Source organism: Pagrus major, chromosome 21, assembly GCF_040436345.1.
Source record: "Pagrus major chromosome 21, Pma_NU_1.0".
Classification (NCBI taxonomy): domain Eukaryota; kingdom Metazoa; phylum Chordata; class Actinopteri; order Spariformes; family Sparidae; genus Pagrus; species Pagrus major.
This window is the reverse complement of record NC_133235.1, coordinates 2,319,167-2,347,116: the sequence shown is the minus strand read 5'-3', so window position 1 is coordinate 2,347,116 and position 27,950 is coordinate 2,319,167. Positions and strand designations below refer to the sequence as shown.

The window sequence follows — 27,950 nt, the reverse complement described above, 5'->3', positions numbered from 1 at the left end:
TCATCATCATTGGATGTCAATGGACAAAGCAAAATGCTGGTAAATCAGACTGTATCAACTTAAATTTTCTTTTAATATTTTTATATTGCAGAACACCAAACTAAATCTGACCAGAAATTTGATGCCAGCCTCTGGTCTTGACCATGTTTGATTAGTGTTACAGACACATTTCAGTTGGTGCCAAAAAGGTATTAATTTAATCAGACTTGAAAAATGTGAGGACAACAACTATAACTAAGGTGAGGCAACCAAGGGCAGAAACAAAATGAAAGGTACACCACTACCATTTACCGTTTTTACTTCAGTACTTTTATATTGTCACATTCATATATATCGTGATACAGTAAGTTATGTAGAAATTTTATTGAGGAAATATTAAGGATACAATTAACAGGAGGAAATGTCTGCAGGCAGAAATAAACACAAAATAGTTTAGAAGGTCAAGGTACCTCAGTTCTCAAAACAATCCAGCCCGATGTAACCACAGGTGATTTAGAGATCAGGTGTGTCACAATTTAACCCCTAATTTGAAAATCAAAAATAAAGCCCGATGGCAATCACTCATCAAAATCAAAAGTATGATTCTTTCCACCCCTGCCTACTTACTGGTAGCCTGCAGCTTCACTTCCAAACATCTGGTTTTGTGTGCACCAAGGCCATCAACTAACTGGTACCAGAGGTTGTGTATAATTTATTTTTCGGATAACCTTTATTGATTTGTTTGGCAAGAGGGTTTCCTCTGGACAGATTTGAGAAAAAAGCTGAATTCCATCTTTTGTTATGATTGTATCACCGATACAATACTGGTGGCATTTTTTGTTGTACTACTTTTTATTTTTGGTGAATATTATTTAAACTTCTCTAACCCTAACCTACAAAAAAGCCACCAGGATAAAGTCAAGTTGTTGTTGTAAAATACCTCTATCCTTTTAAAGAAGACTTTGAAAATGTAAATTACAGCTGTCAGGACATAAAAACAATGATCTGTTGATTTTTACAGATCCAGATGCAAGTCTAACAACGGCACAATTGTCAGTGTAGAAAAAAGAACATTTCTAAAGCAAGAATCAAAATGAATTGTGGAAACAGATAATCGTGACACCCTATCAGAGATGAACATCAGTATGAGCCGTTTGGCAAAATCTGATGGACAAATTTAGGGCTTCTTTCTGTAAACATAATATTATTCAATTCTACCATGTCTTAAAATCTTTAATGTTGAACTTTGGCCATACACAATTATTACAGCTAAACCAATAACAGAAACCCAGCTATACCTGTTGGTGTGATGATGGGGACTTAGGTGCTGGTGAGTCGTTGGCGCTGTCATCGTCCTCTGAAATCCTGAACTCCAGATCCTCTGTGTACCTCTTTCTCTTCACCTGACGGCTGGAACGACGCTTCTGTTGGCAGAGAGGTGGAGATATTTTGTTCATTCGCTCTGTTAGTAGTTAGCTAGTTTGTAACCCTTACAGAAATTCTGAGCACGGCATGTGGACGACTTGTAACCATATCCTTGTCACTTCACTCATAAAGAAATTGTATTATGTATAAATGTGTAGTGACACTTAATATCATACTGCATATTATAATAGACTTTATTAGAATCAGAGGAAACTACAGGACTGTGTATGCTTATCATTCACCAGGCTGTCCTCTTCTAAGAAACAAACTTCATTTTCATTATTCTGCTCCATATGGTGCAGTGTGTTATCCATATTGACTTTGAAGAAAACATCACCCAATTTTTTTAGCTAAAAATGTTGGCAAAATAACAGGAAAAAAAAGTGCTGCAGCAGGTTGTAGTGAGCAGGCTACAGAGGACTGCTGCTGAGGTGCTTTCCTGTTTGAATAAGAGCCACAAGTCTTTATGCAGTTAATAGCCAGATGCTAGTCTGTTCACATGGCCCACATAATTAAATTAAAAACAGATCTGTTTGAGTAGGGATACAATGGCGTTTTGCTTGTTCCTCCAAAAAGCACCTTTCTTACAAAACCAGCAATTATAAAAGTAAACATTTTCATGCAGACACTTCCTGCTAAATTACATGCTGCTAAAACACTTAAACTGTATAAATACAAAAAAGCATGAAGTAGCTGAAAAGTTACTGATGGTGCATCAGGTGAATCTGGCAGTGGGACCTGTCTGGTTGGTCTGTCTACGAGGCTACTCTGCTCCAACACAATATTATCAAAGTTTTGATAATTTTTTTCTTTAAACTGAATCAAGCTTCACAACTACCTCTTTTCTTATATGCAGCTCATACCTGTACACCATCATCATCTTCATCTTCAGGAGGTGAGGGGGGTGGAGACTTCACCTCCACCTCATCGCTTACAGAGGACTCTCTCTTCCTCTTGGGATCCTTCTTAGCAATGCTAGCCCCGCCCTCAGCCTCAACCTTCTTACTGCTGTAGGAAGAGAAAAGAGAAGGAAAAAAACTTAATATTCACTAAAAAAACAACAGAATACCAGATAGCATTTCCTCTTTTACAGTTTACATACTATAAGGCATTTGTGTATGTGTGTGTGTGAGAGAGAAAGGGTGTGTGTGTGTGACAGTGTGTGTGTGTGTGTGTGTGTGCGCGCGCACGTGCTTGTCTGTCCCAGGGCAGTCGCCATGTTTGATTTATCCATTTAGAAATCATTAGTGTGCCTAAGGCTCTGGCACTCAGGGGGTTAATATGATGAAAGACTGCAAGGGGTGGAGGGAGGGAGATAGACAGATACAGGCCCAGAGAGGAGGGGGGGCAGTGAGAGAGAGACAGGCAGAGGGAGAGGGGGACAGAAAGAGAGAGGCCCCAGAGAGAGGAGGGGGAGGGGTTGAAAGGCCCCCAGGCTTCCTGTAATCTCTGGCATGGAATAAAAGAAAGGAGCAGGCTCTATTTGTGACTGGCGCAGCACACCACAGAAAGAAGCAAGAGGCTACCCAGCACCAGCACCCCCCGTCAGCCTCACACAGTCTCTGTCAGTACATGTTGATCCAATAACAAGGGTCGCCTTACATTTTAATACTACTTGCTCCAAATACCAAAAGGCCACAATACGTAACTATTAAGTTGATAAGATAAGATACACTGACAGATTTTAGTGGCCCTGGTCATCCACTGGACAAGAGGCAGGGAGATCAGTTGGACCCACGCATGGCCGAGTGCCGGTTCTCCAGTGTACACACCCGCCTGGGTGACCTGATTGTCCGATGTACATCCAGAGAGAGGGAGGGGGCTCAGATGGCCACAATGAATGTAACGCTAATGTTTAATCAGACTACAAAAGAGACAAGAATGAGTTATCCAATGTGCTATTTTCTAACTGTGTGTTAATCATTTGATGGGAATTAAATACAATTTAACTTTAAAATAAAACCGTTTCTCATCAATTAAATATATCTAATTTTAAAATAATGTTTCAATACATGGGAATTAAATGCTATTTAACTTTTAATATAAAACTAGTACTCATTAATTAAATGTTTTTAATTTTAAAACAAAGTCTCATTGCATCATTTATGTTGATATATTGCAATCAAAACTTCATTCTGTGGACACTGTGGAGCTTTTATCTTAGTGCCTCGCAGTTCAATTCACTGTCATCTTCAATTAATAAGCTTTTTAAGCTATGGTAAATTAGTCATTGAATCCATTTACATAAATGCAGCTTTTTAATATAATCAAGTATGTGATCTGGGGCACTTCAGTTAAAATACACCAGAATACATGATACAACAAATACACTTTATACAAATACACAAAGATTCGGTTAAATTCTCCTGCCCTCATTTGAAATGCTTCTTACGCCCATGTCTGGAGCTGCTTTCCACTGTCTCAACTGATATAAACCTAGCATAGAAGTAGCCATTGAGACAGGTTTTGCTTTATTCTCCACTGTTCTCTGCCCACTTTTGGGAACAATTTTTTTGTTGCATTTTTTTAACCTCTATTTTGAAGGCAACGGCAGGCAGGAAACAAGGGAGATATGACAAGCAACAAAAGTCATCTGCTGGAATTGAACTAGCTATGTTGCAGAGGACATGAGCCATTGTCAGTGCTCAAAAAATAAGATTAATCTGATTTCAGGTAATATTTACTCATGGTGAAAAAGAATGACATTCATTATTGTAAAGTAAAAAAATTGGCTACGAGCAAGAAAACTTCTGACCCACTTACCCGACCTAGCAAGTAAAAGAATAAAAACCAAAAAAGCGTCAACACAGAACCCAGGGTGTCTGTCCAGCATCTTACTTTTCCACCTTCTACTTTCAACATCTTCTATCTGAGACCTCTTCATTTGTCTAATACAATGAAAATAGCAAAACAGTGGTGTTACAATAGAGAGTGGTGTTTGCCCTGTGAAGTAAACACACCTGCTTTCAGTGAAGTCATAAACCAGACAACAGAAAAGATTTGTAAAGGCCTTTGGTTACCTATATAGGCTACTTGGGGAATTAACACTGAACAGCTTAAGCTAAGCCACCAGTGATGTCACTCAAACAGGCGAAAATGATGGTCAGCTACAAATGAGAAGTTGCTACCTGAATGTTTTGTACACTACACTTCCCTTAAAAAAGATAACAGAGATTAAGGAAGAGATTTGTTAGCATTGGAGCTTTGCAAATCTTGGCATTTTGCAAACCTGGAACTGGATCCCAGATGGAACGGGCTATCCCAACCCAACTATACCGTTTACAAAATGTTGATTCTTTAAAAAAACATCATATAATGATATATTAAGGCTGTAAGGAGACAATAATGTGCTCTACTAACTTAGGATACAACCGGATGTACAACAGTTGTATGTGTGCTGTGTTCTTTTCCTCGTCTGAGCTCGTGTGTTTTACCTCTTCCCCCATGTTGCCCTCTGCAGTACTGTATGCCTGGATCTCTCTCTCTCACTCTGAGCCTATGTCGCTCAGCCTCTCTCTCGTGCTCTGTGCCTCTCTCCATCCTTCCCTCCAGCTTGCTCGCTCGCCCCCTCCCTATCTGTCCCTGGGGCCCTTCTCCTTTCATCCTCACGCCAAGAGCAATCACCATCTCCGTGGTAACGGCTGGTCATGTGACCTGCACCTGTTCCTCTGGCTGGTCGCCACACGCTGGAGCCATCTGGCCACACACACACACACACACACACACACACACACACACACACACACACACACACACACACACACACACACACACACACACACACACACACACACACACACACACACACACACACACACACACACACACACACACACACACACACACACACACACACACACACAGAGCTGCCCTCTCCCCTCTCTTCCTACTAGCTTCTTCATGGCCTCACATTTCTCCTCCCCTTTACCATTTCAACTTGACAACTCTTTTCCAACTATCTTTCCTTTTATTTTCTAGCTTCCCAAAATGCTTAAGACGTGTGAATGAATCAACTCCGAGCGGCTCCAAATTGATATTTTCATAATAATCTATCTAATGCCAGTGTGAAAACAATGTAACAATGTGACAGAGGTTGCTCGTAGTAATGAATCTAAAGAGAATTACCACCGGAATCTGCAGCTTGAGTTCACCTAATGGTTTTGGTTCATTCTCAATGCTCTCATAGCGTTGTTTACAGCCACAGCAGGCAGCGGTTTTCACAGAAAAAACTTCAAAAACACACTGAACACTATCTGCTCAGCACCAAACAGCAGACAGACACAGGTAGCGACTCACAGGTGAACATTTAGCAGCTAAAGAGACAGATATTTTCCTCTGGAGTTGGCAGAGACCAAAAACGTAGCAAAAAGAGAATGAATGGTGGACACAAAGATGAGTCCAAAAATTTACAAATAGGCAACTACTGCTAACAAGTTCACAGTCCTCAACAAAAATAGACCTAAAAATGACCTGTAGACAGTCATAGACATCATACCATCTGTATGAATGTCTGTAAATGTATCTGTAGAATATGTTACAGACATGAAGAGAAAACACACAACAGGTGAATGGCAGTTTTTTCCCCCCCTGTGCATTCTTTTTCTATCCCTCCCTCTCTTCTCCATCCCGTTTGCTCGCGCTTTCAATGGGGGTAAAGGAAAATCATATCATTTTTATTGATAATCAGCAAAGGCAAACTCCATGAAAAAAGATGGAGCTGGTAATAGCCGTGCTGCAGCAGCAAAGCTGCCTGTGTGGACACACAACAAGTTTAGCAACACAGAGGTCAATGCAGTACACAAGTAGGCAGTGTGTGCCACCGATTTGACTTTTCCTTATAAAGCTAGTCCTGCCCAGGTGTACACATAAGCTCCCCCCCCTACATCCTCAATGTGTCATTCCCTCTGCTCTATATTCATGAGCTTATAACCTAGCACTGACACATCAAGCTGTCCATTTGTGGTACACTGTTTGTGTGTCAGTGCAAGTGAGAGGAGATGATGCTCCTTTCAGATAGGTGGTGGCAGGGGCCGGAAGCAGAGCCGTGGAGAAAAATATGGGAAGAGAAAGGAAAAGGGGATAAAGAGGAAGACCAAAAAAGAAAACAACAGGGGAGGGTGGGGTGTAAGGGACACCTGCTTACGTGATGAGTCATACCACCGAGCCCCCGTGCACACACTCGACCAATGGCAACAAAAAACCAACACCAGTGGCCAGAAGGCAACACACACCTCCTGCATGTGTTCAAAAAGTGCTGTACTTGCACACACATCTGCAGACAAAGCCAGGTGCCTGCATGCATGTGTGGCTTCTTTGTGTGTCTCTCACACACACACACACACACACACACACACACACACACACACACACACACACGGAAGGGTGTGGCAGCTGAGTGCTGGGTTATTTATAGATGTGCTTCCTCAGAGAGAGGTAGACAGAGCGAGGGAGCACAAGCTCGAGAGCGAAAGAAAAGACAGAGAGAAAGCAAGGTCAAAGGAGAGGAGTGAGCTGACTGGACAAGTGAACCACCTGATTCTCTCCACAACACTCACACATGCACAACTTCATAGACAGCTGAAACTAACAGTGATGAATGCATCTGATTTTCATTTATTGTCACTTCATTAGGATCAAGTCAAGCCGCACATACTATCCTTGCCTTTAATTCACATTGTAACCCTTACCAGTCAAACCTTATACTTTTTCTGAGAGTCAGAGCTCAAGTCAAAACACCTGCTGCTGGAATCAGATTCTTTCCTGTAGTATCTCCAGTGTCCATCACAAATACATATATGAATCAACTTAGAAGAAATCATATAAACTATACTCGATATAGCTTTAAGTATTACCTCATAATCACCAAAATCAGTGCCAACAGGAACTGCTAGAAGCTCATGCAGCAAAGTAATACAGGCCAAAATACAGGCTAGCCCATGGTCAGGATCACTGCAACATTTTACTTGATGCTTACAACAACAAAAGCGTTATGGGAACCATGGGGGCAAAATATCTTCATATGTATCCCAAATTCAAATCAGATGAGAAAAAACAGAACAGAAAAACATGAATGGAAATGACACTGCCGCTGATGATTTTGTTTTTTTAAGAGAAGAAAGAAGAGGAGAGCAGAGGAGGAGTGGAACGGGCAGTGTTTTGGTCAGCATGTATCATCTTGCACTATGGATGCTTTATATCTAGGTCAATTACTACACCCGCCAGTAAAGCATATAAGCGGAGAGGAAAGGACGCCTTCTTATAACATTACATCTCACACACACACACACACACACACACACACAATAAAGCATTAAGCATATAAACGAGGAACTTAACGATTTAAAAACACAAGCACTGGGTAAATGTCAACACTGAAGCAAGCAATGCTGAACACACACTTTACAACACATTCACCCATTCATCACACACTGATGGCAGAGGCTGCCATGCAAGGTGCTCATCAGGAGCAATTTGGGGTTCAGTGTCTTGCTCAAGGATACTTCAACATGCATTTGGGGGAGTCAGGGATTCGAACGAGCGACCTTCCAATTACTGGATGACCCACTCTACATCTTGAGCTACAGCCAACTGTGAAATAAGCAACATCTGGTTGAACCATGTTGATACAAAGACAGTAGGTATTCCACATGATCTGACTGTTCCAGATCCTGGAGACCAGCCCACCATGGGTGAGGGGCACCGAGACGAGCAACAGCTGTCAATCAACAACAGTTGAAAAATTCCCTCCAATATATTAATGACAGGATTCATTAAAGATTGTCATAAATGTAAGTTATTTTATCACTGAAAATGTTGTTCAAGTAAATTAACAGTTTGATAATACTATATTGTGGTGATGCAAGTTAATTCTTGAGAGAAACAGTTGAATTACTGGAAAAAGGAATGACTAGCTAGCCAGCACCAAGTGGATGTAAACGGTCACCGAGTGGTTAATATGGGCTACGCATAAGCTAAAAGCTTGTTTGTCAAATCACGTAAGCGTAAATCCAGGGGGGCAGGTGGGGACATAAAAAACTGACTCATCACACATATGTGCTTTATGTACTTAGAGCCCTTATGCTGCCGACAAGACACATAGAAACTTCCCGGGCGGCTTGCTTTGCAAATGAATACAAAAAAAAATTCATGCACATGCGTGACACCTCTGCTGCTACAACTCAATCCTAGGGGAAACACTGCCATTTGTTTAACGCGACTTGTAGTCACAATGCCACAAACCTGTGTATACAGGGAGTGAAGACTGAAAGAAAGCCTGTACTCAAAGGGGTAACCGCACATCCCAACAGACTGGCTGCACCATTTAAGCAAAGGCCTCAGTCTGTTCTGTTGTGGCTTATTTGTTCATACAGAGATGCAAATACACTGAGCAGAATGACAATATACTGTAGCCTGGTGTTGCACTTTGAGGATTATTTCCCCACCCACTAGTGGAAATCTCACAAATCCCCCCAAAATGCAATGCAACATACGCCCTTGAAGAGGATTTTTTCAAAGAGAAGTTTTTCAAAGATCATTTCAAAGCTTTTAAAGTCAAGCATGTATTCTAATAAGTCAGAAAAGTAAAAAAAAATTTAAAAAAAAAAGATATGGGATAAAGTCTTCACTAGAAAAGCAGCAAACAGAAAATCAATACTGTTCACTGCATAAAGGCATAAAGATATGGCATTAAAAGCAAACCCTTCATACAGACCAGATATACTGTATGACTTTTTACAGGGAATGAACCATGACAAATGAAGAGATTCATGAGTACCATGCCAAACTTCATTTAAAAATGTGGCACCTTAATGTGCTTATGTGCCAAAGACAACAAAGGACAGAAGAAGAGAAAAGAAAAATGTCAATCCTCAACCCTGTGCTTCAGTCAGAATGTCAGAGAGGAAGAGGGATGATGGGGGGTGGAGGAGAGGAAAAGATGAAAGGATACACTCCTCTTCAGCAGGAAGAGGTTGGATAGGAGGGAGGGGAAAGGAAGAGAAAGAATGAAAGAGAAGATAGTTGGGTGATTGCAACGGTCCACCATTTTAGATTAGCAAGTGAATGGCTGGCAGCCATTATTATGCGAAATTAACCTACGAGCTCCAGGCTGCCACTCAAGATGGAGGAAAGCCTGACAACAGATAAGAGCTAGTTTACCAACACTCGCTCTCACACACACACACACGGGGTGAGAGAGGACTCCCCCCTCCCCCACATTTCCTCTGCCCTCACACAGAGTGGTGGCTGCGGAGTGGTCAGCAGTGTGGCCTTCATTATCATTAGACGGCATTTTCTGCCACAAAGATTACTAAAAACCCCTCCCCCAACACTAACCACCCCCCGACTTTTCCAGTGGGGACACACACACACACACACACACACACACACACACACACACACACACACACACACCTCCCCCAGCAGTGACCCTGCCTGCTGCTCTGGCCCGCCCTCTTCCTCAGGATAAAAGGGGCCGAGGGGAAAGAGAGAGAGTGGGAAGAGAGACTGAAGCCTGGGACAGGGAGAGAGAGAAGATGGGGGCCGTCCTGACACATTCCTCAGTCTGATCAGATTTCCACCTTCACAATGAAACCGCCTCCGACTCTCTCAGACACAAATGCTCTCAACTCTTTGCCTCTGCCCATCTCTCTCTGATCTGACAGTTTGCAAGACAGAAAGTGTCCACATCTGGAAACACTGCACACTACAGATGAAGAACATAGTAAGACCTGGACAAGTGTTGCAAAAAAATATTAAGAGAAAGAGAGAAGTGATAAAGCAAGCAAGAAAGTAAGGGAGAGAAAGCTGAGTGATAAGACCAGAGCAGTGTAAACAAAATAAACCAAGACTGATAGACAAACACTGATATGTGCTCAACGATTGATCTAGTTACAAAACAAGTTTGGGAGCAGGTAGACTAACTTGGTATAGAAAACAAGCAAAAATGATTTAATGAAAGAGAGGGTGCTAAATAGCCAAATTGTGAGGGATAGAGCTGACAATATTCTGTATCAAATCCCAAGAAAAGACTAAAACCAACTATGACTCCATCAGATTTGAGATATAGGGATATATAAATACAATCCATTTGATTTGATTTTGTAAAGTTATATAATATAGTTATACAAAAGAATAAGTTTTGTTTCTCTCAGTGAACTTACACACTAATGTGTTCACATGCCTAAAGCTTATTCTGGTAGAACACAAAGCTGTAGCCATGACAGCAGACAATGCTTCATGAATGTTGTATGGACGTTGCTGCAGCTTCTTACAGCTTCTAAAACATGGATGCTTCACACACACGTTGATCTCAGCAGCACAAAACATCTCATCGGCACAGTTATAAGGTGAGCACTCAAGATTAGTGTCACCAATTCAGTATCTGACCAAATATGAAATATGACCACAATCTCCCCATCTGTTCCTGAGTTGAGGTGTTGCATAATCAGCCAAAGTGTTTTTGCAGAACATTATAATACCACAGTGAAGTTGACCTTTTGGATAGAAAATGTAATCATGTAATCCTTCTATACATTTGTGTGAAATGTTGTGATAATTAGTGTCTGAATACTTGAGGTCACAGTGACCTCGACCATCAAAATCTTGTCAGTTCATCCTTCAGCCCGAACGGACATTTATGACAAATTTGAAGAAATTCCACTGAGGTGTTCACGAGAATGGGACAGACATACGGATGGACAACTGAAAACATAATGCCTATAGCTGCAGCTGACGTGGAGGCATGGAAACCGGAGGACTAACCCTTTAAAGAAAAATATTCTTTTTTAATACCTGTATTACATCTTTGTATTACCCCACAGCAAAAAAACATACTAACTGGCAAAAGCAGCTATTGTTTCTTGGAGGGAAAAACTCCTGTTTGACTTGGTTGATAAAAAGGTATTTGCAGTGTGTTAATGAGGAGCTGACTGAAGAGGGTGAATAATGTTACTTTCCACCTGACCTGCAAAACTAAGCTGACAGTAGTTTTAACCCTGCTGACCAGCGTCTATAGAAGAAATGTGATTGATTCACAGACACACAGTCTGGTGTTTCACAGCTCAGAGGTTGTGACCCCTCAGTTCCCCCTGGTTGGTCGCCTGAGTGATAGATCTAGTGACTGTGCGTCTGTCTTTGTGTGCACACCTGTTTTTTTGCATATACAGTCTCACCAGGAGTTCTTCAGTTACTGACATCAAAATTAGGGATGCACGATAATTATCGGACCGATAAAATATCGGCCGATTTGGGGGATTATTACGTCATTTTTTTTCGATCCGATATGTACATTTTAACCGATAAAAAGATCCGATAAATTAATGAAATTGGGGAAATTGTTTGCAGGCTGAGTAGCCCCAAAACAGGCCATGACGCGCTGGTTAAGGACCCAAGCCTGGCCCCGTCACTGCCTGACTAATAATGAACACGTCTTCACCAGTGTGGTCGTTTTTCTCAGTGGCAGAAGATGACAACAGCATTGCTGTTTGCAAAACTTGTTCAGCGAGGATTTCAAGAGGAAAGAAGACCTCAAGTTTTAATACAACAAATCTTATAGCTCACCTCGGCGTCATCGCGGCGAAGCGGTATTGAAAGAATACAAAGCAGCCGCGGTAGCAGCTAGCGGTGCTAAGGCTAAAACAACAACATGGAGTGCGGATGTCTCCATTCAGCAGGCGTTTGAAAACTGTAAAAGCTTTTCAAGAGACAGTGAAAAGGCTAAAGCCATTAACGACAAAGTGATGGAATTCATAGCGCTCGACGACCAGCCTTTTTCTGTCGTCGAGAACCCGGGTTTTCGTAAGTTAATAGTACATTTGGAGCCACGATACACCCTCCCAAGCCGTCTCTTCTTCTCGGATGTGTCCCTCCCTGCCCTCTAAGATATCGTTGCCACACACATCCACAACTTGATCGACAAAAACGGACTACACGTAAGTTTTACCACAGACATATGGACGTCGGATGTTAGTCCGGTCAGCATGCTAAGCTGAACGGCTCAGTGGTTGGATCAAGATTTTAACATGCAAAAAGCAATGCTGCACGCACAGGAGTGCCCCGGGTCGCATACAGGGACAATGATATGTCAAGCTTTTGAAACAATGCTCGCACAGTGGAGTATAACAAAAGACCAAGTGCATGTTGTGCTCAGGGATAATGCACGATTCTGTTATAGATAGGCCAGAGCAACTAAAATATCAGTTTTTCATCACTGCATCCTGCACAAACTGCAGATTATATGAAGATTATATTAAATATAAAAATATGAACATATCGGTATCGGCCATGAGAAGTAGGAAATTATCGGTATCGGTTGAAATTTTTCATATCGTGCATCACTAATCAAAATGTAGGCTACACATTTAGTATATTTCATGCACCAAATAGATTGCAGTACTTGGAATATTTACGAGACATTGCACATATTGCTAAGAATGTGCAGTTGAGAGTCAACATATTCCCTTTGTTGTTATCCATCTGCTGGTGCCCACTTGTTACCACCTGACCAGCCTGCCTTTGGGGTTTGATGCGTTTCTGTTTCCATGTGTACATGTGGAACTGAGACCATCACACTTACAGGTTAATAGTGCCAAATGCATGTTTAGAACTTTATACAGAAATTGAGTGTACATATGTTTAGACAGCTTTTCACACTGGTACTTCAGAAAAAAACAAATGCACTCGGTATTGCACATCTGATGCTGCTCCTACCTGGTTTTCTTGGGGGTCTTTGTCTTTGAGCTCTTGGTTTTCTTCTCCTTGGGCTCTTTGGGGGTCCTGGGTGTTTTGGGCGTTTTGGGGGTCTTGGGGGTCTTGGGCTCCTTGGCCTCTGTCTTCTCCTTTGGTTTCTTTTTTCGTTTTTTCTTCTCCTCCACTGGCGATGAACTCCCCTCTACAATTCCTGTGCCAGTAACCTGTTCACCTGCATCACTTCCTGTCCCAGGATATTCAGACTTGTCTTCCTCTCCTTCAGCCTTCTTCCCTCCCTCTTCTTCCTCTTTGTCCACTACTTTCGCCTTCTTCTTCCTCTTCTTTTTTGGCTTGGTCTCCTGGTCGCTGGGCTGCTCTGTGCTGATAGGCTGGCCGGGGGCACCAGCGCCGACTGTCAGCCTGTCAGGAACCATCATTGAGGCATCGCCTGACGGGTCAGTGGGGGAATGCTGTGGATGTGGGGGAGAAAGACATCAGTTTAAGTTTTTCCAGCAGCTTTAAGTTTTGCTTAAAAACATTCTATAATATTTATAGAATATGGAAAATACATTGAAATCACCAACTTAAAGCCATCTTCCCCACAAACATAACAGTAGTCACTTGGCTTTCAGCAGGGAAACTTTTTAAAAGATTTGGTTTTATAGGCTGTGTTTGAGGAGATTTCAAAATATCAAAAGTTATATCAGCAGCTAGTACTGCTTTAACAGTTCTGCAAAACTAGGCACCAAACCCTTTCAAATACACACTGATATGATATGGATCAACAGAAAAATAGCAGCTAAAAATATTGTGATATTTTAGGGATTCATCATCCAGCCCTAATTTACAGCTCAAGATTTTTGTTCCCAAAAAAAAAAAAAAAAAAAGCTAAATTGGTGAAGCTGGAACTTTTTTTGGATTTGCTTAAAAAAAATGACAAATGATTTCTCGATATTCAAAATTACTGCTGATTAGTTTTGTTTTGACCAACTAGTAAATTCATCATTTCAGCTTTAAAATTAATAACATCAAATATGGATCAGTGTGAGCACATGCGCCATGAAATATTTTGCTTGCCATGTCAGCCTGTCAGTCAATACTGCCATATTTTTGCAGGGTAGGGGTTGAATTTGTCAGCAGTGGCAGACTACATAGCAGCAGGGGAAAGAAGAAATCCATCCATGCATGCACACCTCCTCCCTCTCTTCGTCCTCTCTCCTCGACTCCCTGTTGCTACACCCACCCCGCCCCCCCATCCCCCTCCTCCTCCTGCAGGGTAACCTTAGTAAACAAACCGGCTGACACCTCATTTTTCCTCCTACTTTGCTCTCCTGCAGACTAAACCTTCTCTTCTTTCTCCTTCTCCCTTCACCTCCTCCTCATTGCTCCCAAGTAAGCTTTCTGTGACAGGCAACTGGTTACCAGCTGTTGGGAGCCTCTCCAGCTGTCTCTCCTCCCTCTCCCTCTCTTCCATCTCTCCCTCATTCTCTCTCTCCAGCTGCTCAGGGTCCCAGTAGCAGATGGGAAATCAGGCATCATGACACGAATAAATTATCTCCATACTTCAAAAAGGCACAGCGAGGGAGTGTGTGTGTGTCATACGAGAGCAAGAGAGAGTATGCCTTTGAGAGAGTGTGTATGTGTAATGCACATGTGCACTTCGGTGTGTCTCAAAGTGTGTCAACGAGGCGTGTGTGTAAGCATCAGCAAGTTCATAGCAAAATGCCCCGGCAACACACACACACACACACACACACACACACACACACACACACACACACACACACACACACACACACACACACACACACACACACACACACACACACACACACACACACACACACACACACACACGAGGAAGGAGTTGGGGTGCAATCACTGGAAGTCCATTTCCATCAGGAGAATGTTCATGTACACACGCACATACAATTTCACACCAAACTACTGCAAGGTCACGCATCACACAAATCTCTGCACACAAACACCTGCTGACACACACGTAAACTGAGCCATTAGACATGCAAAAAGGGGGAAGAGAGGAAAAGGGGGAGATAGCTGGGGGAGAGAAAGAAATAGCGAGACAACCACAAAGAGAAAGAGAGAGAGAGATGGGGGAACGCGGTGCCAAGAGATAAATCTGTCCTCCTGCCAAGCCTCCAAGATAATCAATCACACGAATGACAATGGAGACACAGACAGTACACACACACACACACACACACACACACACACACACACACACACCCTGTGTCAGGTCTTGTGATCTGCAAGGTGAATTTTGCTTGCTGGTGTGCTGACTTGCACTGGTTTAAATCCAGTTCTCCATCAAGAATGGAAAAATCAGCCCTCTCTACTGAAGCACCATCATAATCCACTTCCAAAACAGGTTGGAACACTCAAAATAACTGAATTTAATAAAAAATATCCATGAAGAACTCAACGAATCACTCACACCAACAGAATGGCTGCAGCGCTAATATGACAGATGAAGAGGGTTGGGTTTCATCTCTCAGAGGACAGAGGGGAGGGATGGAAGAGGAAGGTGAGTGAAGAGGGGTAAGGAAGCTGAAGGAGGGAAGGACAGACAGTTGTAAGAAGAGTGACATGAAGGGTTAAATCCAGCAGGCAGAAACACTTAAGATTCCCAAAGGATTGTAGTGAAAGGAAATCCTGTTCTCATCCTTCAGCCTCTCCCCTGACTCTGTCCATTCATCCATCCATTAACTTCACCCTCCATCGATACGAAACTGCGGTTAACTATCTCCCAACATTCAGCAGTTTAGTGTGGTCAGTCACACTGTTACAAGAGGAAAGACCCATACAATAAAATCAGAGCAGTTTGCTTTGAGTTCTCTCTGCTCTGTTTTTGTTTTGCCTTTTCCTATTGCATAAACACTCTGATGCAAGACCCATGATTCTTCCCACGATTCTTATCAAATCCTGATTTGATCAGGATCAGTTATTAGTCATGTTGAAAGAAAAAACACTTGGTTTCACAGCTGGTTCTCTGTTTGATATCTTGCGATTTTCTTGGTAAACAAAAGATTTGACTATTCTTTCTTTCCATGCAGAAGCTGAAAATTCACTCATGACCATGCTGCTAATGATTGCTTCATAGTGTTAGACTTCCTCCTTGCATGAAATTATTTTTGCATAGTTTTTACATTACTGTATCATTACTGTTCTTTGTTAGGTGTGGCTGCACTTTTGAGCACTGGCTTTGGTTCAGTCATAGGCTGACGAATACAGAGCTGTCAATGTAGAGAAACTTCCATCTCTTTCTATAAATACAGTAGAAATCATAACAACATAGGACTATGGGCATGGTAGCATGATGTGGCCCTTATGTTCTCGATCAGCTCTTTACTATGAGTGATGGGTGCCTACATGAAGCAGTGCGGAGCTTAGCTGGAAAAAGATGATGTCAATTAGTTCTGAACATAAAATCAGGTTTTAGAAAAATTGAATCTTATGAAAAATTTTGTAAGAGTGCAATATTAACTTTTTTTCCACTGGCCAAATGGCTAACGGATGTGAAAATCTTACCAAGTAACAATCTACCAGCCATTTGCTGGTGGCTGATGCTAGTTTGGAGCCCTGGATGTTGGGCTATTTGGTCACTGTCAATCAAAAATCACATCAAGATAATACCTAAACATGTGTTTTTACTTTGGTTGCTTAAGGAGTTTTAACAAATGTCCATTTCTCCATTTTCTTAAATGTATTGCCTTTATCTTGCCATCATCGCCACCTAGGCCTAACACCTGATTTGTAGGTGCACTGTACTGCAGTGTAGCTACATAGTATATATGATTATAGACTTAAACCTGCAGGGTGGGACTTTTAACAAAGGTTACATTCAAGCCCTTGCCAAACAAGTTCACACAATGCTGATTAAGCCCATCACTGCTGATTAATCTCTCTGCATTTCCCAGTACACCCCACTTTTTAAATCTGGAGTCTGTGGTGACTTTCCTGCGCTGGCACACTGGTAGTGATGTGTTTTACTTCAACCAGCAATGTTTGGTTTGTTGCAGCTGAAGGGAGGAGCAACCGTAGTGACAAAGTGGGCTAAAGCAACTAGGAGCATGGCGGAGACTATGGTTTCAAAAACATGTCGACAGTGTTTGTGTAATTACTGACTGCCAGAAGGAGACGTTTTATTGTGACCTAAAGCACAAAACAATCTACATCTAAAAGTCTAAATGAAGGCCTAAAAATCATCAGTTAGTAGTAGTGGTAATTTTTTGATTTTGAGAACATGAACATTGGGTAGTGCAAATACCTAAAACCCATTTGACAGCTCACAGTTAAAGGGTATGTAACTGTGCAATACCAAGAGTTGTGTTGTTTCATCTCTCAATGAGAAAAGATGCAAGAATCATTCAAAATATACAGAGAAGGAAGCACATCCTCTTGCATGTCTCACCTCTTCAAAAGTGAAATAGGTTTCCAATAAAAAAATCACTCAACTCCCAAAACCAAGATGAATTGGCTCACAGAGAACTAGCTTGGCAAGGTGGCCGCACTCGTGCTCGCATTATCTTTCCTCAAAGAATATAAAGTGTGTCATCTTTCCAAACCAAGATGCAGCCAAACTGGTCTGCTGTGGCTCTCCATGGAGGATTTTCATATAATTTGCAATTAGGGGGGCAATGTTCTGACAGGACTGATTAGATGTCCACGTCAACAACATTTCTATACACCTGTTTTGATGGTCGGATCAGTCAAGTGGGCTAAAGTTGAACTTTACAAAAACAGCTTGGGAGAAAAAGATGGGCTAAAACAAGTCGCAATTGAGTGTTGAATACGTTTAGGGACACTCTTTTGAACAACGTTCTTATGAGTGAATGGTTTTTCTAATGAAAGCCACCAAGCATTCTGTCAACCAATAAAACGCAGTTTCAATTTGCTGAAATCCAAACAAGCAGAGAGACAAGTAAACATTAGAGAAGCACTTCCTCGAAGCTACAGAGCCACGGTGAGCTCAATGGTATAGCAGCTTGCCGACAGCATGCATGAGCGGGGGAGGGGCGAGACAGGCATGTTATATGTCAACTAGAGTGCTGCACGCAACACTGTGTGTGTGTGTGTGTGTGTGTGTGTGTGTGTGTGTGTGTGTGTGTGTGTGTGTGTGTGCGCGCGTGTGAGTGTGTGTGCGCGTGTGAGATGTAGAATAAAGGTCACAGCACAGCACTCTGATAGAGCTGTGACCTTGAGCTGCTGAAGGCAAGCGTGTGTGTGTGCATGTGTAATAACCATGCTTTGAGAACAGATGGAGCTTACAGAACCAGACATACAGTCATCATGACTGACTGACCAGCTTGATGTGTGTGGCTCTTTCTAACAAGTCATCATGAGGCACTGAGAGAACTCCCTCCCTGTGCCGCGGACACACGCACCACTCTGAGTCATCTTCTAGCTTAGGCGATCCTATTTCCCCAGGCACATTTGCCATCCCATACCAGACCACACTCACCCAAGCCACACTGTCTGAGTGTGTCTCAGTGTGACACACTGACAGGGGCTGCTGGACCTGCAGCCCAGGCAAGGACCAGGGCTCACCAGCCAACCTGGCAGCTAGGTGAGGAGTGCTGGATGAATTAAGTGTGATGGCTGAAATGTCAACCACAAAATGCAGTGACGCAGGCCTGGGTGGGGGTGGGTGGTAGTAGGTGTGGAGAGTAGTGTGAACGAAAATGGAAGGGGAAAAAAGGGACTAGATCTGTATGGGTGTGTGTGTGGCCACAGGGCTGCTATTGTGTGTGAATGGGTCAGTGGAGAAAGGGGGCTTTGAGCAACAAAACAAGCTAATGGAAGCCGAGGGCACGTGATGCAGGCAGTGGCAATCACACACACACACACTCTCATCCTGTTTGTTTCAGACATCTGCTGTGTTTTACTGTATAGTTCACAATAAACGCTTTTAAATGATTAAATGACAGGGAACTTTTACTGTGAATAATTTATAGGACATAAAACGTGTTTGTAACTGAATTTAACAGAGCCACTTTGTTAGCGGCGATTCTTCAATAGTATTGGGTGATCAGGACAAGCGCATCATTCGTTTAAGACACACCTTCAAGCAGGTGGCCCATTTGTGGTGGAAATGCAAATCCTTGCCTCATGGAGTCCAACAGTAGAGCCAGTCTGGCAGATGTAATGGAAAAACGCCACCAGAGATCCTGGACTCCCTCTCCTGATCTTTGCCTGTTTTCCCAACTTCTTTCCTCTTAGTGTTTTCCCCTCCCCCAGTCCCTTAATCAACCCCCAGCTTGTTTTCCTCCTCACTGTCTACCCCTTTTCAAAACTGTCTGTCTCTCTGCACATCCGGCTACACAACATTAACTTAGAGATGACACCCCTGAAATGTATAAGACAAAAAGTGAGACAGACAGACAGACAGGCAGAGTGAGAGCGGAAAGCGAGGAGACGGGGAGGAGGGAGAGACGGGAAGGGAAGTTTCCTCTACAGAGGAGGGGGACATGTGGGAGCAAGAGGGAGGACAGATTATGCTGGTGGCGCCTGTGTGTGAGCACTTGTGTGTGTATTGCGCACATGTCTCAGGATATGCAACTCACAGGAAACAAACAGCTGCAATAATCGCCCCCCCCAAAACACACACGGAAACAACCACACACAAGGCAGACAGCACAAGACATAAAAAGCAAAACACACATTGATATGAAGGCATACACACACACGCGCGCACACACAAAACCCCACGGAACCAGTGCCCAATGCACCACTGTGTTCTCAAATGTCATGTACACACACTTACACACAGACACACACACACACCGCACACTTCCCTTACACTCCAAACAAACACATTCCCCCACCCACATGAAAAATAAACACTCACATGAAATACACCCACACATGAAAACAAACGCACAGAGTCTTGATCTCTCTCACACTCACAGCACTGCTACCACATCAAAGCATCTGCTCCACGGAGACTCACCTGTATGTGAGGCACTTTCTGTGGGGTAAGAGGGGGTGAGGAGACTAGATGGGAGGCCGGCGGCGGAGGCGCCCATGGGTGGGAGGCCTGGTTTGGGGTAGGGGTGAGGTGTTGGGAGGGCAGGTGTGTGTGCTGCGTCTGAGCATTCTGGGCCGGTGGTGCTAGGCCCTGGTTTGGGGCTGGAACACCATGTTGAGTTGCAGTTGGACCCTGGAAACCCATGGGAGTGGGCTGCTGGGGCTGCCCGCTTCGAGAGGCCTGCTGCTGGGCCTGGAGATGACGCTGTTCTCCCACCTGGCTGAGTGGAGCTTCATGAGGCCCTGGGAGCAGAGACCAGCAGCATCATTACTGACTGTACAGATGTATGTTTTAACCTCCTGTCCATCACAAAGACACTGAAATGAAGCCAATGCTATGCTTTTCTTGTTCTGTGTTGGTTTCAATCACCAAAACCATCAAAAACATTGCAGACTACAGTAATAGAGACTCACATGCTACTTGGCTGCTGTAAGTCAGTTTATTGTAGAAGTACAAAGATTATAATGCTCTTTACAAGCATTGAAAAGTATTATTCAATCAGAAACAATTAAATAGTAACGTCAGCTTGAAGCAGCTATGAAGTCATAGTGAGCCAATTTAGATATAATGACAGATATAAGTAAATAAAAGAATATTACAACTATCAAGTTGAATGTAGAGTTTTCTGAATCACTTAAATAATTCACGTATTTCAGTTGTGCACTAGCAACTGGATGATTGCTGGTACTATATCTACGAGGCTGTCATCTCTGCCACTCGGAAAGATCAACTTAAAACAGTTTTAAAAAATTATTTTGTATTTTTTTGTAATGTAGCACAGTGTCAAAAATGTTACTTGTAACTCTAAGATTCCACTGGATTAATGTGCGTTGCGTTCCGGCTCTGGTACGGTTTTGCTCAGTCAGCCGTTGTCCAGCAACCCCCACCGGCTGCTTTTTGAGTCCGGCACGGCGCAGCACTGCCGGACAGCTGGAGTTGCAAGACCGAGGAGTTCCCGCAATAATTACATAATCAAGCGCAACCGCAGTTATACCTATGTGTTATAAACACAACAACATAAAGTGTTCCCAACCGAGGGATTAGAAGAAGCGCTTGTATTTGTCTCTTTTTGGAGGTTTTCGTGCTGGCATCAACAGAGTGTTTTATTTTGAAAATTAACCGGATGTTATCCTGTCTGCTCTGTGCTGTTGCGCCGTGCTCTGGCATCCGGTAGAAATAGAAGCCCTGCGTATCCGCTGCGGAAGGGTCCGGACTGCCGGAGCTGGGACGGAGTAGATACGTAACGCAGCGGAGCCAGTGGAAGTAAACACATAGACTAGAGTGAAACCTATCAGATTTGCTGCCGTGGCGGAGCGGAGCCGGACACGTATCTGGTGGAATCTAGCCGTAAGATTCTGTATCAGTCCTGGAACTCAAACAACTTTTTGACGCCCCCAAAAAATACATATTTCAATAATTAAAATAAAAATTAAAAGCCCTACTAGGGAATGTGTGTATTTCATAAGGAAGACAAATAAAACTTTTTCGTCCCCAGATGTACTCTTACTTTGTACCCATTTCAACTGCTATGAAAATGTTGCAGAAACAGTGTTCATACAAATTTACACTGAAAGCGACATGCTGGTGTTAGTTCACAACCATCTAACTCTAAGAAGAAGCTCGGTTCAGTATTTACATACTACATGTAGGGTATGAGAACAGCAAAGGTTAAGAGAGCTATTCTTTGTTATTATATCTCAGTATTTGCTCGCCCAATTTATAATTTGAGTGTTATTTTAAAATGGTTATGGTGGGAGTACACAAAATACTTGAATGGGTACCAATAAAGCCAACGTCAAAGCAAAATGGGACAACACCATCACTTCTGTGCCTACCTTGCTGCTGCTGGAGCTGAGGCCTGTTTGGACCCAATTGTGGACCACGCTGCAGCCCCATGCCAGGATACATCTGTCCTGCATTGGGGGGCAGGTTGTGGGGCTGCTGGTGTTGGGTAGACAGAGGAGCTTGGGGAGTTCTCTGTGGATGGGCCAAAGCATTGGGTGGAGACTGCATGGATGTGTATCCTGCAACCTCTGGGGGTCCGGCTAGTCCTGCGCTAGGAGGTCTGCCCTGTTGGGGAGGAGGAGTTGGGGTTCCCATAACCCGCATGGGGGACATGGATGAGGGGGAGGGGTAAGATCCCTGAGCTGGGGGGGCAAGGTGTGACTGGGGCTGGTTTTGAGGCTGGGGCAGATTCTGGGGGTGGTTTAGGGGGTGCATAGGCTGGCCCTGCTGCCCTGCCTGCTGCTGCAGAGGGGCAGAATGGGTCTGATGGGTCTGGGGTTGGTGTGGTGGTCCAGGGGGATATCGCTGCCCCTGTTGCCCAGCTCCCTGGCCTGATCCCTGGTTAAACCTCTGGCCAAGTTGCCCTGGTCCCATGGCCTGGCTTGTGTTAGCATTGACAGTCGCGTTAGCACCCTGGCCCATCCCAGGTCCCATGGCTGCATACTGGCCCTGATAGCCTGGGTATTGGCCACTACCAAATCCCCCCATGCCCTGTTGGTGCTGGTGGGGGTGTGGAGGCTGTCGGGAGGGGGAGGGTGGGTATCTGGGTGTGTGGCCCATGTTGGGATAGCCCTGGGGTTGCTGCTGTGGCTGTGGCTGTCTCATCTGGGCCCCCCCAATTCCAACATGCCCCAGGTAGTGAGATGCATCCTGAGCAGGGGGGGGTGCCATGCTCTGTGGAGGGTAGTGTTGGTTCATGCGAGCTGCATTGGATGTAGGTGGACCTTGCATCCCACCATAGTTGCCTTGAGACATCTGGTAGCCCCCCATCTGGTTGGGGCCGCCTCCTGGTTGTGCTGGAGGCTGCTGATAAGCTGATCTGTTCTGCTGCTGCTGCTGCTGCTGGCCCCAAACACCACCCCCACCCCCACTCCCTGCTCCTGCAGCATCACCTGGGTACCCATGGTGGGGGTTGCTAGCGTTAGCTGGGTTACTATGGTAGTGGGAAGCCATGCCATTCATGGCTGTGTTCACGTTTGGCGAAGCCTGGCTGGGACCATTCTGAGCCATCATGCGTCCTCCGGGGGCACCAGGTTGATCATAGCCGGTGAAGGGGCCGTGATCGTACATTTGCCCCAATTTAGGCTGCCCTGGGCCAGGCCCAGTGCCATGGATCATCCCCTGGTGGAAACCCCGGTTTCCCTGGTGCTCGTGGTTCAGAGAGGGATTAGTCTGCTGGGCCAGAGGGTTGGACTGGGCAGGAGTAGGCTGCTGAGGAAAGCAGTCTCCTAAACCATCTAATCCATCTGAGAACAGCCCTGCATCGTCCCCAAATAAACTCAACATCCCAGGGTCCGCCATGGCTGGGTGGGAGGCCCACAGATGGAGGGGACTGGATGGAGGGAGGTGTATTGTGCAGTGAGGAGCTAATCAGCTAGCTGCTAATTTTAAGCCTGCTACTCCATGGTCCTCATTAAAGGTTCCTGGAGAGAAAGAGAGCGAGGGAGGAGGGAATAAAGAAAAGCGCAGGAAAGAGGGAGGGGGACAAGAAAGACAACCATTGTTATAGTGCAGGTAGACAGTGCAGGTAGACATAAAACCAAAAGGCTGCAGTACGCTTCAAATGAGGAGCTTTTCTGAAAGCTGTACTGTGTTGAATGAAGTTAGAACGTGCTGTGAAGACTGTTCCTCAATTACAACATTTACCTTTCTGCAACTGTCCAAGTCTGCTTATTCCCTTCACAACTTCTGGAAACAAGTTCAAACATAAAGCGTTTACTGTTAATTTGACAGCATTTTGTCTTAGGCATCCTTGCTTGAATAAGGGGTTAGGGTTGCCAGTGGGTTGAGTTTACCCACTGGCAAAAAATTGCTTTACTGTTACTGGCATGCATAGTAAAATCCTCTTGGATGACTAGATGAAAGTCAGCAGTTTTGCCCAGTACTCGATTTTTGGGGCCATTGCCCATAGCGATATTGGGAAACAAACAATACCGATATCGATATATCAGTTGATAGATACACATTTTTGGCAATGATCACACAGATGCATTTTAGTTTTCATATCTGCACATATCGGGCACCTTAGATGTCGATACCAATACATCTGTGATGGGCCAATATTGGCTGATAATATTGGTCAGGCAATATATTAGTCAGGCTCTACTCAGCAGTACTGGTGGTGATTTGTCAAAGATCAAACCTGTTACACTGTCAGATGTGATTAAGCAGCAGTTTGTCATTGTTATCATATATGGTCAACCATGTAGCTACAGTACACCACTTCAAAATGGCTTTGTTATTTTGAAAACTGATTTAGTTTTGAGTCTTTATATTATGGAATATCTTACAATATGTTTCCTAATAATCCAAAGCTGGAGCTAGTAGTTAAAGGTTGAGTTTTCCCCAGACAGCTGGTTTAAAACCCCTGGGAAGCATCTTAACACCAAGCAACTAATTTATCTCATAGTTCAGAACCACATTTCATGTAGATAAGAAGAGTCCATACATTTGATGTTATGCTTAGTAGTACACAAGAAAAAGTTTGAACAATGTAAACCCCCAATACAGGCCTTCAAAGGAAATTATTAGAATTTAAATTCCAATACTGGCCGGAAAGTATATAGTTTCCTCAAAGCAACCAGCCCTCTTTAAATGGTACAAACTCATTTGAGAATATGTACAAGCAGCATTATTACCTGCTGAGCAGAGGTGCAATTGATTAACTTGCATGTTTAGCAGGTTAATCAGTTGTAACCACCCCAGAAAAAAAAAAAAAAACATGCACTCATTGAAAAATAAAATAAAAACCTTCACATTCACACACCCAGAAACACACACACTTCACATTAGCAATGCCCCCAAACCCTCCCCCGACTCCATTTTACTACCAAACAAAAGAACTTCTTTATTTTCCAACACACACTCAGAGTCATTGAGAGTGTGTGTCAGTGAGTATTAGAACAAAAGGGCCCAGCAGATTCAACTCTGTTTGAACAGCAACAGCTGCCATCCAGCCAACAGGCCAGAGAGCTTTTCTGTACACCATGCAGTAGTTATGCTGCATTCCAGTTACATGGGAGACCACTCGCCCGAGTTGCGAAGTGGGAAATCTCGCAGCTGTCTCGTGACATTTCACGAGGCACGCCCCCTTTTGGTCGGAATATCCACTGTCCGACTCGGTGCTCCTGCTAGTACACCGAGTTGAGCGAGGATAGACAAACGACTCGTCAAACAAAGATGGCTGCGCCCGTAATTGATGTATTTTCTTTGTATTTGTACCAAGTTGGTCGTTTTAATGTCGATTTTAAATGCTCTTACACATTTGATTACATTGCTGCTTTAATCCGGTCACCAAATTTATGCATTGCACGGTCTTGCTGTGCGTGCAATACAATGTAAAGTTTTGTTTTCGAGCTGGTTTGCTAAAGAGGCTAATGTAGCTAACAATAACAATAACAATGACTAGCCTGCTACTACCCTGATGGCGTCCATGTTCTTCCGACTCGTCGTGTAGCGAGACAAACGGGAACGCTATTTGTGCTACAAGCCAGGAAATGACGTCACGTTCTCGCATAAGAGCAACTCGGGCGAGTGGTCTCCCATGTAACTGGAATGCAGCATTAGCTACGTGGTCCACAAGCAATTCAGCTGGCTAACTAACCAGTCACTCCTGGCAGATGTGTGAAGACAAGGGTGTTGGCAACCTGCTAGCTTCTAGCCTCTGTGCGTGTCTTTTGATCTCCAAGGATATAAAAAAGGAAAATAAAATTGCATAACAGTGTACTTTATTATCAATAAATGTGCCATATTTTTGTGTAGAAATCCAAAAACCAGAGGAGGTGTGTAAAAATAATCAACAACGGTGGATCTGGGCGGTCAAGGCAACAGTCCACTCTGCATGAGTGAGAGGATGAAGGTAGGTGGATCTAAGCATGCATGAATGAGTGTGTGTAGGCCATGTTGGAGGCCAGGACAGGGAGGAAATGGGGGAGGTTTGCTAGTCACTTCGATGCACTGCAAAAAACACCCAAGCCAACTTCCATCGCTACAGAGTTCCCCTCCCCCTTCACCTTATTTCTTTCCTCCCCCACAATCCACTCCTCCCTCCCACTAATTTTCCTCATCCACTTAATGGCTCATACACAGCTTGACAAGTATCAGAAATAAAACCTGTCATATTTGCTCGAATTAGTTACTCTCCCCTTCTAATAAATATTTATACAGTTAAAATGAATAAATTGTGCCCCCAAATTACCAATTCCTTTCAAAAAAAGGTTAAAAATGTTAAATTATTGTAGCACCAAGAACTGAAGCCACAGGTTGTTCAGCGGGCATTTCATTAAACTATCTTTTGCTTCCCAGAGATTAAAGCAAAAAACAAATCATCTGACTGAAAAAATGTTTTTAAGCAATCACTTCCCTCTCATAACACTGCAGTTATCCAGCAAAACGGATACAACCTGATTCCAGTTTAGATTGTAGGAGTGAAGGATTTCGGTCATTGTATTTGTGATGGTTGAGGCATCTGCAATGTTCACTTTCCTTGAGCCAAGATGCTGGGTCACGACTTTCCCCATATCCTCATCAAAGTAGCGAACAAGTACATTCAAAATCCTGTACATATTTACATCAGTTGCCTCATCTGCATTTAAAGAGAACATCTTTGTTTGCAGTTTCACAGACAACTCCGTTTTACAATGAGCTGCAATTCCATGTGTGCACAGGTAGGAGGCGTGCGCATTGGACAACGACAGCCTGGAGAGGGCGCTCTGGTCTTCTGCAACTGATCGAATCAGTTTGACAAGTGGTTATGATATGGTCAGGGACAGGTCATGCTCCGCTATGAAAGTGCATATGCGCAATTTCTGCGCGCAGACACGGTCAGCCATAGATGCACCTACCTCTGTTGTGGTGGTGGTTGCACCAGGCATTGAGGATGTGTGCTGAAGAGCTCTTACATTAGCCTTATGGCTAGCGTCAGACTGATGGCATGAAAGGACTTTTTTGCCATTGCTCCCATACAGTATTTTCTTATGGCAAGCCACACAAAAGCAAACGCCTGGCATTTTCATTTTTTAGCACCAAGAACTAAGTGGCTTGCCATTATCACCTATTTCGTATAGCCAAGCCCACCTCCACTTATTTTTTACTGTTTTATCAATTTCAGACACATCGGTTCTTTCCTTTAGTAGAAGCGCGTCCATGCTGGCAAAACCGAAAGCAACATACGTGCTCCTCTGATAGGCTACTAACATGTTCGGATTTTACAAAATAAAGGGCCAGACTAATTTCAAGTTGTAACATGTCAGTCAGGATCAAGAAATACGACTCAATAGTGACACCATCAGCCGTGCATGTTTCTTGTTAATAAATACATTTGGAAGCAATTTTTAACTTTAGTTTTCATCCTTGCATTAGAGTAATAGCATTTAATGTTTTAATGTTACTGTACATTGTAAATATTGCACTGAAGCTTGATTTGAAGGAAATCGTGAATCAAATCGAAATCGCAATATCTGCCAGAAAAATCGCAATTAGATCTTTTCCTAAAATCGTTCAGCCCTAGTGTACAGCCCGCTGAAGCCCATCCCAGCATGCATTGGGCAAGTGGTGGGGTATGTCATGGACAGCTCGCTAGTCTATCACAGAAACATAAGTATCTCACAGTCATTAACTATTTAATTAAAACAGCAATCGGTAGATTGTGTATGGCAGCATTGTAAGTACTTGTGTTCACATAAACCACTTCCTGTCACAATGCATGTTCTCTCTTCAGATTTATTCAAAAGGATAAAAATATTATAATGTAAAATAAAACCTTATTTGTCCACTAGCTGCTCAGTTCCTCCACCATCTGCTATAG

At 43.5% G+C, this 27,950-nt stretch overlaps 1 protein-coding gene across 1 annotated transcript in view; it reads right to left on the bottom strand.

Annotated features, from left to right (window-relative positions):
• chd7 (chromodomain helicase DNA binding protein 7) overlaps positions 1-27,950 on the bottom strand; it is an 83,251-nt gene that overhangs the window by 35,831 nt on the left and 19,470 nt on the right. The window contains exons 2-6 of the mRNA XM_073490562.1: positions 21,976-23,568; positions 20,063-20,382; positions 13,114-13,562; positions 2,268-2,412; positions 1,278-1,403 (exon numbers count right to left, since the gene is read on the bottom strand). Of these exons, the coding sequence (XP_073346663.1) occupies positions 1,278-1,403; positions 2,268-2,412; positions 13,114-13,562; positions 20,063-20,382; positions 21,976-23,446 (2,511 nt within the window). The 5' untranslated portion in view covers positions 23,447-23,568. The remainder of the gene's footprint in view (positions 1-1,277; positions 1,404-2,267; positions 2,413-13,113; positions 13,563-20,062; positions 20,383-21,975; positions 23,569-27,950) is intronic.